This window comes from Myotis lucifugus, unplaced genomic scaffold (genome assembly GCF_000147115.1).
Source record: "Myotis lucifugus unplaced genomic scaffold, Myoluc2.0 scaffold_131, whole genome shotgun sequence".
NCBI lineage: Eukaryota > Metazoa > Chordata > Mammalia > Chiroptera > Vespertilionidae > Myotis > Myotis lucifugus.
Genome location: NW_005871179.1, coordinates 108693 through 120968, shown reverse-complemented (window position 1 = coordinate 120968; position 12276 = coordinate 108693). Strand labels below are relative to the sequence as shown.

General features: G+C 51.6%; 1 protein-coding gene across 2 annotated transcripts in view; it reads left to right on the top strand.

The window, feature by feature from the left end:
* Positions 1–12276, top strand: part of LOC111827100 — a 39096-nt gene that overhangs the window by 10009 nt on the left and 16811 nt on the right. For both annotated transcript variants that reach the window (XR_002830592.1, XM_023758495.1), the window contains one exon: positions 8829–9053. Coding sequence is in view for 1 of the 2 variants with exons in the window: in XM_023758495.1 (XP_023614263.1) it covers positions 8829–9053 (225 nt within the window). In the remaining variant the exon portion in view is untranslated. The remainder of the gene's footprint in view (positions 1–8828; positions 9054–12276) is intronic.

The following is a 12276-nucleotide window of genomic DNA, read 5'->3' as shown; positions in this document are numbered from 1 at the left end:
GTCTGTTCTCTACTCCTGCTAGCTTCCTGGAAGGGGGCTCTGTCTAAGGGCTTTTCCTTTGAGTTTGAGTGACAGCCATCTCCGAAGCAGGCATGAACCTTTTCCCAGGCAGCCTGAAGGCTATAAGCAATCTCCCCAGGAAGCCCCTGGAAGCCATTTGCTTCTGCACTCAGGATGGATGCTGGGGGCGGGGAGGCGGATTAGTAATCCCTAGGCTACAGCCAGGACTCCCTGATGACAAAGATTCATGCCTGTGCTGTCATCTTCACTGTTCCAAAACAGTGTGATGATTTTGTTCCTTTTTAAAATGCAGGATATGTATAGCTCCAATTTGTCAAGAATATATAACATCACATCCTTCTTCAATGCAGTGCTTCACTGCCTCGGGGGTACGGAGTGCACTGCTGCGTTCAACCAGAGTTCCCTCTTGTTGCTCAGGGTGAACCCCACCCCCTGAAGCCCTGCTCTCGGGCCTGGGGGTGAGTACCTGCAGCAGCCAGAGAGGAAGTGACTCAGCCAGTGGGAAGTGGGAGGGGCAGTCAGAAAGAGGGCTCTGTGCCCAGCTGCTCCCTCTCAGTCCTCGGTCACTGCCTTTCCTCATAGGACTACAGCATGCTGAGTTCAGCAGTCCTGGGGGCTTGCCGGGGCCTGAAGACCCCGCCGCTCACAGGAAGCCCAGTGGCTGCTGCTCACGGTCCAGCTCTAGTCTCCTCCAGGAGGCAAGGTTACACACACAAGGAGACTCCATAATCAGTGATGTCCGTCTTTACCCCACTGCCCCGAGGAAGTCCTCACTGGGCTCCTCTGTGATTTCCACGAAGGCTGCGGGGACAGACTGGAGGCTAAAGGCCCCTGCCCAGGAGAACGGGTCTCAGAGTGATTCTGGGAGAAAAGGCTCCAGGCTGTGCACACAGAGGTGGACCCGTAGACCCCTCTGGGGAAAAGATAAACAGCATAAGAAACCAGTTCCTGCAGATGGGTCACAGGACCTCACCAGCAGCCACTCCAAAAGCCACCAGAGCAGAATCCAGGGCAGCATCACCAGCCCTGCCACCAGCTCACCCCGCCCAAGGGCCTCCGGAAGCAGCTGATGTGACAACAAATAATCCGTCACTGTGAGTGGGTGTCAGAGGAGGAAGGAACAGACTTAATAGCTCTTTCTGAGCTGTGCTGCCCTGGTATCTCCCTCCAGCGAAGCAGCCTGGGGAAACGGCGAAGAGCACTGTCTTGGGAGACATTCCTGGCGGCCTCTTGGCTCTGCAGGGGAGGGGGGCTTCTGCCATGAGCAGTGATGGCAGACTGGGTCACTGAGACCCCTCCCCAGCATGCCAGCCTCCCTACAACTAGGGGACCCTGGCATGAACAGATGACAGGGAGGTCCCTCAACTCAAACCATCACTTATTACTTTGTGCAGTGACTCAGCCCAGCAAGAAGGCCTGCCACAGGGTCCCACGTGGACTTCAGGTTCTTGCCACTCACAATGGTCCAAATCAGGCAGGAGAATGTAGCAAGCGACTAAAGGAGGGCTGGCTGAGTCGGAGGGCCACCTTTGTGTCCACTGTGTGACTTGGACACGTGTTTCTCTGCTCCTCAGTTTCCCACCTAGTGGGAGAGACAGTGATGCTTCACACAGGTTCCCTGAGGACTGCTGGGAGCCAGAGTGTGGGAGGCACTCGACAAATGCTAAGTTTCCTTCTACCCCAGATTTCCAGAGTGACATATGGGAGAGCCCAGGCCTGGCCTAGGTGCAACGATTCTCTCTCTTTCTACTGTTTTTAATAGCAGAAATCACTACAGTCATCCGGTGAGAAAGGCAATTAGGACTGGGGCCAGCAAACTGCCTTTCCTTAACTGCCTCTATCAAAAATTAAATTCAATTAAACTCCACAATTTTGACAATGAACAATACAGTTCACTTTCTGCGGTTTTACAGAATGCTGCTGGCTGTGGCTGCTTGGAGGGCAAGATTACAGAGGCAGACGGCAGGCCCTGGCCATCAGAGTGCCCCTCAGTGGGCCGTTCAGAGGGGTGGGCCAACACGAGGGCCTCACCCTGCTCTGCCTCTGGGAGGCCAGCCATGGCCAATCCCGAGGGCCACAAGCCTCCATGGACAGACACTGGCAAGCAAACGTTCCTTGTATGTCTGCTCGCCTGTGTCTCTCGAGAGGGTCAGCTCCTGGAGGCAGGGCCTGGGGCCTTGTCCACCTGAGAACCCTGCACAGGCCCAATAGGTGCGCAGAAGACACGCATGAAATAACAGCCAACAAAGTAAAAGAAAATGCACACGCCTGGGGCCCAGCACTGCCAGTTCTAGGGATTTATCTTACAAATATACTCACACCAATTCACAAAGATTAATTGCTCCAGGGTCTTCATGTGTAGCAGTAAAAAAATCACAAAAGACAAAACCACACACACACACACACACACACACACACACACACACATACACCCCTCAGACAGGTCCACCAAGAAGGGACTGGTTCACTACATCATGTTTCATCCAGACAATGGAATAATACACAGTCTTTAAGACTAAAACCACATCTGCTGATAAAGATGTCTATGACACACTACATTTTTAAAAAGCAAAATACAGAACAATTTGTATAACACAATCCCATTTGATTAAAAAAAAAGATTATACACACCTCTGAATATACCTAGGAAATTTCTAGAAGAAACTTAACAATGGATACTTCCATGCAGTGTAACTAGGGGCTTGAGGAGAGGAGGGAGAGTGTTATTTTATATGCTTCCATAACTATTTTACCATAGACTACTATAATAATAATTTTTAAAACTCTAAAAATTTTCTGAATCCATTAAAATTGTTAAGAGCAGTAATGGAATCGGGGGAGGCTGGGCCTCCAAGAAGGCACACAGAGGGAGTATGGCACAGAACACGAGTGTGAGAGTAAGTGCCCTAAATGTACAGGTCTGTGTGCTGACCCCAGGCTACATCAGGAGAGTGGGGAGTGGGAGGGGCAAAACCACCACTGCTGGTACACTTAAGCTCTCCCAGGTAACTTGCAAACATAAGGAACTTCCTGCTTGCCACCTGGTATCCAAAAGGGCTGGGAGGGCCACCAAACGGTTTAAACAGGAGACCTGGAAGCTGGCTCATGACACGGCTTTTGGGACAGTTACAGACCTGCCAGCGAAGAGCTCACCTGGGCCTCTCACTAGAGCTAGCTCCTGGGTGCTGACTGCAGGCCAGACACTAGCTGAACCTGCTATAGACAGTAACACTCGTGTCTAATCCTCATTACTACCTTAGCAGCAAGAAGTATTATGTCCATTTTATAGAGGAGGAAACTGGGGGCTGGAGATAGGAAGTGACTTGTTCAAGGTCACTTAACTGGTTGACATGGTTGAAAGTCTCCTAACCCACTACTCAAAGGGCTGTGGTGGGGGGTGGGAGGGTGGGGGGGCAGGTGGAATTGTCTCCAGGCAATGGCAGTTTCCATTTTCTGACAAAGAAGGGATTCCTTCAGCTTTGTCAAGGTCCCTTCCAGCTCTACGGCTCTATGAGTCCAAGGTTCCATGTGGTTGGCTCCCTGGGGCCAGGGTCTGGCTAGGATGGAGGAATGGGATGGCATGAGTTCCAGAGTCACACAAGTGTGGGCTGGCTCTTCCTTGCTGGCTGTGTAACAGTGTACAGGTTAATAAAGCCCTTTGAGCCTGGGGGTTGTCCTCTGTAAGAGAAATAACTCCTTCTTCCTTAAATGTGAGAAGAATTCAGTATGTATTGCAGAGTACTTAGCCAAGGACCTGGAAGATGTGGGGATCCTTCCTTTTTGGCTGTTTTCCTTTGTTCCTTCAGGAGAGACCACCTTGAGAGCGGAGTCAGAACGGAACACACCCTGTGGAACTTGCCCCAAACACAGTAATGCCAGGAGCTCCTTATCAACTGCAAAACGGAGCAGGACTCTTGCCCCCAGAGTTGGCAGATGCCAGCAGTGGGGTTCCAAAAGCCCCACAGAATTTTGGGCTAGAGCAGTCCAAAGGTCTCCCAAGGGGATGAACCCGGGCCTCTTTCCAAAGCACCTGCTGTTCCCTGATCACACCTCAAACCAGCTCTGCCCTGAACCCAAAGACAAATGACAGGCACACCAGTCCTGTCCTTGACACTTCCCATGGCAACGTCCAGGCCACTTTCTCTTCCATCTGGTACCTGGGGTCAGGAACTCCCTAAAGGCTAGAGATCCTCTATCTTTTTTGACAAGAAGACAGCAGTGTATCAACATATTTAGAGGGGACAGCTTCATTCTGAATGACAAGAGACCTCAGTTTTGCTACCTTTATGCTTTCCGACAATTAGAGTTTCTTTGAATCATCAGGCCTGTATACTGCTATATTAGGGAGCCTAGACTCACACCCAGGACAGACAGCCATTAACCCAAAGAGAATGACTACCACTGGGCTGTAGCCCCCTTAGGAAGGAGGACCTCAATCCCAAAAGTTTACTTTTGCTTGCTGGGGGAAAAGCAGGTTGCTTCAGCTTATTAAAAGGGGCCCAGGGAGCATTTTCTCAACCCATTGAGATTTTGCTTCCTGGCAATCGTCATTTTGGCTCAAATAAATTCTAAAAATCCTTTAAAAATGGGGTTGGGGGGCTAGAAATTCTGTTAATAGTCTATATATATAAAAGCCTAAGCGACCAGCCGACCTACCGACCGGCTGACCACCCAGTAGCTATGATGCACACTGACCACCAGGGGGCAGACGCTCAATGCAGGAGCAGAAACCACAGGCATGGAAACATGGAACAGAATGATGAATCTCAGAGGGAAGGGGGGCAGAGGGGAGGGCGGGAAGAGATTAACCAAAGATCTTATATGCATACTAGAGATTCAGTGCACGGATTCATGCATCGGTGAGGTCCCTTGGCCTGGCCTGCGGGGATCGGGCCCAAACCGGCTCTCCGACATCCCCCGAGGGGGTCCCGGATTGCAAGACCTCTTTGAAGTAGCAACCCCTCTTCTAGAATTTATTCTGCAGATATCTAAGCTGGGCAAGATCACATGTATACAGTCACTTCAGCTTTGTTTGGAGAGCAAAAGACAGAAAATAACCTAAGTACATCAGTAGAGAGCTTGTTGAATAAATGACACACAGATGAAGACACAATGTAGCCTCAAATGATCCAGACGTGCATGTACCAAAGTGGCACCATCTCTAACATAGTAAGCAAATCAAAGCAAGCAATAGCATCCTTTCTCCTTTGGGGGATATTGATTACAAATCCCAGAGGATATGCGGTGCTGCTGTGGGCCGGGTGACCTTCAAAGCCAGTTTCACCTGGGCAGGTGGAGGAGAAAGATGTGCTCCTAGTCAGGCCACTTTCTTTTCCATGCCACGAGTGCAAGGAGAAATTCTGTGGAGAGCTCCGCAATTCCAAAGGGCCTGTTTGAAGCCTTGCAGACCAGCACATCCTTCTCCAGAGCCCAATCCCATTCAAGTCTAGCTCTACACTCCCCTTGAGCTCAGGGGGATAAGGACACTTCCCTTCTGGTTGAGTGAGTCCCAGGGTGCCTCTGGCTGACACCTCTCCTTCCTGAGAAGAGGACTGAGTCTGCTAACCCAGCCTCTGGAGTAAATGCAATCTCAGGGTCTCTTTCTGGATCAGATCTCCAGGAAGCTGGGAAAGCCATCCCTCCCTGGGGGTAGCTGCTGTGCAAGACCTCATCAGTCTGTCCTTTGCTGAATTGTGTGGATGGCGTCAGACTGAAGGGCCATTTGAAGGCAGAAGAAATTATGGGAGCTTTTTAGACTCAGCCACTTGAGTTCCTGAAACATTGAAGAGTTAACCTCCCCAGGCAAATCAGCATGGAGGGAAGGGGAAAGAAGGGAAGCTGCCCTTCTCTCAGGCACTGACTCACGCCAAACCAGAGGGAAGCCTGGCCCAAAGCCAGACAGGGTGCCACAGGCTTCACAACTGATCCTGTCCCGTGAGAGTGTGCGCAGGGCTTACTGAATAGAGCTGGCGGGTTTCACTGGTCATTGTCTTCTCCTAGCCATCCTATCTCTACAGTATTATTCACTCTGTCACCCAAGCCAGGAACCTCTGAGTCACCTGCCACCATTGCTCCTCCCTTAATCATCACTTCCAAATACTCCCAGAGTCTAGCTGATTTCCCCCCAAACAGCTCTGTTCTCTGTCCTTCCTCTCCATCCCAACTGCCTCTGCCCTGATCCAGCCCCCCACTAATCCTTGCTTTGAATATTGCAACAGCCTCTTACGGGGACTCCCGACTTGCTTTCTCCCCAATCCATTCTCTACCCACAGCCAGACAGCCCTTGGGAAGATGCAAGTCTAATGTTTCCTCCACTTAAAGCATCCGACCACCAAAAGAATACTTAGTTCAAGCAGTTTAGCCCTGGTGCCTACTCCGCCAGCATGTCCTACAGCCAGGTGCCTTCACACCCTGTGCTTGAACCTCTGTGGTTCCTAAAGTGCACACACACCAGCACACAGCCAGGCCTGTGCCCTGCTGCTCCCCTGCTTGGAGTGCTTCATGCGCCCTCAGAAAACTCAGCTCACCCTTCAAGATCCAGTTTAAGCTCTAAGGACTCTCCAAAGTTCTCCCCAATCTCCTCATCTTCCAGGGGAATCGGTCTTTCCTCTGGGTTCCCACTATATGCTGCACAGACTTCTGTGAGAGACTTGCCAAGCTCTATGCACGTGTTAATTGGTTAGGAGCTTGCCCTGTCCCTGCTGCTACCGCTCTGCTCTCCTTCTGCCCCCATCACCCCTCCACCCTATACCCAGCACATCCTCAGCAACACATGGGAGCTTGTGTGTGTGGAACCCGAGGGCTGGATTTTGAGTCATCACACACAGCAATATGTTTCCTGCTGACACTAATTCAGACAGCAGACTAGGTCACTAATAGGGACACACATGGAAGAAATTCTAAATACTTTTTCTCAGCATTCCTATTTCTATTTTAAAAAATGGTTCTTTTAAAGAGCCAAGCTGAATCATTCGAATGGCTCCTATACGGACTGGGTAAACCCCCGACAGATTTTTCTGTTCAGAAAGAATACAATAAAACTGTGATTTTGTGATGCCTTAGGACACTTCTGACAGCTCATTGGGACACAGTACTAGTTGCCACTAACTGCATTGACTAGTTCGTGGAAGTTCTTTTCTGCAGCCGTAATAACAGCTAACGCTCGGTGTGTGTTAAACGCTCAACCTGCCACATCTTACTAACCCTCACCACTGCCCTGCTAGGGAGGGGCTCTGACTGTCCCTATTTCACAGATGAGAAAGCCAGGCATGGAGAGAATAAGTAACCCTCTAGTGACTGGCAGGGCTGGGATTAGAACCCAGAGATGACTGCAGAGCCAAGTAGGCTCTTCACCACTACAAACTGCTGCCTTCCCAAATCGTCACATTCAAGGCACAATGGAGCAAATGCAGGACCCCCTACAACTGGCCTTCTGAGAGGGCAGCTCACCTCTCCAGCTGCTCAAGCAATCTGCCATCCCAGGAAGAGAGGGGCACATGTACCAGGCACTTCTGTAAAGCAGAGCAGTCCAGGGCAATGAAGGGAGCTTGTCACCTGCCACTGGTAGCACAGAGTGCTTTCTCAGCAAAGACCTACCACCCCAGCACCACGTCTCCACTCTTAGAGGCCTGCAATGGCCTCTGAAGGTCTCCAGTCCTTTAGTCTCTCCTCTTCCTCTTCTGCTGGGACTCAAAGGAGACAGTTCTAAACCTAGATCCAATTATGACACTTCTTTGCTTAAAACCTTCTCACAGGCTCCCCATGGCCCTTGGCACAAAGTCCCAAATTGTTAATGTGGTGTTCTCTTGTCAACCTATACTGCTTTACCTTGCACCATGTTGACTTTCATGCCACCATATGGAACAGTCTGAGGTTTCTGGAATAAACTATGAGTGTACTTGTCTCTCTCTAAGTAGAACACCTTGCTTCTTCACTCTCACCTGGCTAGGACATCCCATCCGTCTAGATAAAGCTCCCACATAGTCACTTTGGCTAAACCTTCCCAAGACCCTCCCCCTACCCAGGCTGAGCTAGCAGGTTCCTCTGCTGGGTTCTCACAAGCCTCTTGTTCCTGCTGCTACTAGCTTTTTCATACCACACTTCAACTACCTGTCTATAGGGCAGTCCCCTTTACCAGATCATAGGCTTCTTCAAATAAGAATAATAGCTAACACTTACTGAACTCTTATTATGTGGCAGACGGTGGTTCTATGTGTTAACTTTTTAAATCTTCCTAACAACTCTATGTTATCACCTGTTTTAGAGATGAGAACAACCGAGGCACAGAGAGGTTAAACAAACATGCCCAAGGTCACACAGCTAGAAAGCTGCGGAGCCAGAATTTGAATTCAGGAAATCTGACTCCAAAGCCATCTCTTAAAAAATAAATAAATTATTGATTGATTTATTATTTTTTTTTTGAGAGAGAGATAGATAGAGAGAAAGAGATTTGTTGTCCCACTTATTTATTCATTCCTTGGTTGCTCCTTGTATGTACCTGACTGGAGTTTGAACCCCAACCTTGGCATATAATGAGGACACTCTAATCAACTGAGCTACCTGGCCAGGGCTTCCAAAGCCCACTTTTAACCACTATAATATAGGTTACTTGCCTCTCCAGGTAAGCTTACTGTTGTTGTCTTGTGGGTAATGAATGAATGAATGAATGAATGAATGAGGGCTATCTCCAGACTGTCTAGATCTAACCCACAAACAACTGGCACGGCAGGGCCGTCAAAGCGCTGAAGCAGCTCACAAGCACTGTTTACAAACAGTTACATATTCTGCTCTTCCTTATCTCATGAAAGCTAAGCCAGGAGGGAAAGGAGCCCAGCCCAGAGTGACTACCCTCTTCCCCACTGCGCTCAAAACCGAGCAAAGCCAACCGGTTTCCTCCCGTGACTTAAAACAGAGCAAAGTCTATCCTGCCACAGAAGGCGGCTGTCATCTCTTCCTTCCGCCAACAAACCGGCATCAAACCTACGGAGTGGGGGTGTGCAGAGAAACCCAACGCCCCACCTACTGGCTGGAAGGTGAGGCCAAGTGGCGTGGGAATGGGCGGGCCTGACCCGGCAAGACAGGTGAAAGAGTGACCACAGCACTCTCCTTGAAAAAGGCCGACCAAAACACAGCACTAGCAAGCAGGTAGCTCTGACCCGCACCTGGACGCCCCCGGGAAGCGAAAATTCCCCAGCAGTGATGGTGCCCGTGCCAGCGGGTGAGGGCTCCCGGAGGAAGTCCGGGCTGGCTCACCCTGGGGACTCGTTCTAACTTTCAAGTCACTCTCGGATCAGGAGCGAAGCATGGAGAGGCAGAGGGATTTCTTGGGGAAAACCTGCTTGGTTCAAACCGCCCGGGGCTTTCACTTACGGGCGGAGTGACCTCTGGGCAGGGGCTGGCAGTGCCCCCCCCTCCCAGGCTTCCCGCAGGACTAAGGGTCCCCGAGGCCCCCGGCCCCGGCGCGCAGCAGCTCCCGCCCCCCGCCCGCCCGGGAACCGCAGACCCCAGCAGAAGAGGGGGCATTCTCTGTTGCCATTTCTGTCACAGCCAGACGGCCTCGGGCTGTCACCACAGTCCCATCACCACAGCCGCCGAGGCCCGCCCAGAAAACCCGCACCCTCCGCCCGGCTCCCCGCTCCCGGACCCCCGCCCTCACCTTCCCCCGCTGCTCAGCGCTGCTCGCCCATAGTCCGTAGCCCGGAGCCGGGACTGCTCGGAGCTCCGTCTCGGGGGGGGCCGGGCCGGGGCCGGGCCGGGGGCGTGGGACCCGCTCACCGCCGCCTCCCAGCGCAGCAGCCCGAGCCGCCGCCGCCGCCGCCTCGCTCCATGGCTGCGGCGCCGCCACCTGACAACGGAAGTGACGCACAGCCCCCTCCTCCCGGCCCTGGCCGCAGCCCCGCCCCCTCTCCGGGCCCCGCCCCTCTGCCGTGTCTGCGGCCTCACGGCGTTGGGATTGGGTACTATCTTGACGATGGGCGGAAGCCTTCAGGCAAGAGGCCAGATTCCAAGTGCGGATTGGTTCGGGGTGGGGTCCGGGCCGAGACCTGTGAAAGGATTGGAGGCTGAGATGCTAAAGGGGCGGTACTTACCGCTTATCTAAGTCTGCGGAGAGGCTCGGCCTGAGGCACCGCCCCCGCCCCGACTCCACCGCACCTCGCGTGCCCTACAGTCTCGCCCTGCCAGGTTTGGAGAAGTCTCCAGTAGTTGGCCAGCTGTAGTGTATTTATCAGAAAAATGGTCCTTCCTAGAACCCCATTTCTCGGTTTCTGGAGTTCTGTGCGGAGAACGCTGCGGTTAGATTCAATAAATGACAGGAATTCCTGTCGTAGCCCTCACAATTCCTTTTCCTCCGGGCCCCTCGCTTTTGTTGACGCCCCGCTTCAACCTGAAGATCCCTGAAGCCTTGACCAGGAAGGTTTACAGTGAACAGTTGTATTAATGATTCCAGTCATCTAACCTCAGCCCCTCCTGTCGCAGTTTCGGTCCCTTTCTCCTCCTCCTCCAGCAACCACGCCCTCCATGAATCAGCTTCTTACACCAGCAGATGAGCCCTTTAAAGGGATTGATTGCATCAGGCTGGTGACTCACTGGGGCCCTCTGAGAGCCTGGCTTCCCTCCCCTGGCATGCAGAAGCAACTAAAAGGGCTCAGTGGCAGCGGCACCCGCGACCATGGCCGTCACTTCTTTGTTTCAGAGGATGTGAGCTGGGGTGCTTGCTGCATATGACTGCCTGATTCCTGGGTGTCTTGCCAGCTGTCCCTTGGGTCACTCTGCTTCCATGTGTGGGCACACGTGTCCAAACCTGTGTGCACTGCTGGGTTTTACTAGGGCAGGTGGCCAGGCACTTACCTGTATGTGCATTTGTCATCTCTATACAGGCAGTGCCAGGACATGAGAGTTGGTGTATGAATCTGACTGCCTCCTCCTGTGTCTATCTGAATGTCTGGTGTTCACTGAGCTGATGGGGCTGAATAACAAAACAGTCATCAAAACAGCTCCCGCTGTGTGTCACAACCCGTGTCGAGCACTTTAGAGACATCAGGTTAGGAGTCTATTTACAGATGAAGAATCTAGATCTCTGAGATGGGAAATAAGCTGTTCAAAGACACACAGCTTATAATGGCAGGGCTGTGATCTGAACCAGCTCTGGCAGATGGTGAAAAGACTGGATTTGAATCCTTACTTCACTCCTTACAAGCTGACTGATGAGTGTAAGTTCCTCAACCTTCGCCACCTGTCAAAATAGGGATAACACTTCATGGGATCACTGTGAGCGTTCAGTGTGTGGAAACGGCTTCTCACAGGACCTGGCGAGTAAGAGTGCTTTATACGCACCTCAGTTACAGAGCTCTGATGAAGCGGGTGACAAAGTCAGGCACAAAGAAGCCAGCCCCTGCCCCCAAAGATTTCCTCTCTGACAAAGGGAAAAGCCTAGGGATTCCGGAAGCCCTGACTCTGACAGGAATGAGTTTTGGGTTTTCCAGAGCTCTAATTATCAGCTAGATGAATCACTAGGAGCTGACACCACCCCCCTCTACCCCCAGGAGACTTCCAGCTGATTCAAAATATAGGATTTTAACAAAGGAGAGAAGGAGGGAGAGAAAGTGGGGGAGGAGAAGAGGTAATGAATAGAAACTAAAGGTGCCAGCCAGAGGAAATGAAAGGACATCAGTATGAGACTGCTTTCTCTCTCTCTCTCTCTCTCTTTCTCTCTCTCTCTCTCTCTCTCTCTCACACACACACACACACACACACACACACACACACACGGTGACACACTCTCCTGCTGCCTCTCCAACTCTGGGCATACTGGCAGACAATGCTGCCAAAACAAAGTGACGCCTATGACAATAGCATGAGATGGTTGCTTGATGAGGTATAGGCAGGCCTATCACAGAAGGAGAGGAGGAGACCTTCAACCCTGATGAGCTTACTCAGCCTTCTTAAACCCAGCAAATCCTTCTTACTGGCTGTCTTCTGGCTTCTCTTTGTGGCCAAGCCCCAAGGCCTGGGTATGGCAAGTTCTGAGTGCCAGGCCCACACCTGGTGACTGGGAACCAGCACTGAGATGAGCAGGGCACTGCTTATCTTACTCTGTCATCAGTGTGATGTCAGGAGTGCTAGGGAGCAGAATAATGTAGTGTAGTATCATGGAGTTTGAGTCATACAGACCTGAGTTCAAATCCCACTGTGCTGTTCACTAGCTTTTCGACTTTGAGCAAGTCACTTAACCTCTTTGGGTCTGTTTTCTCATCT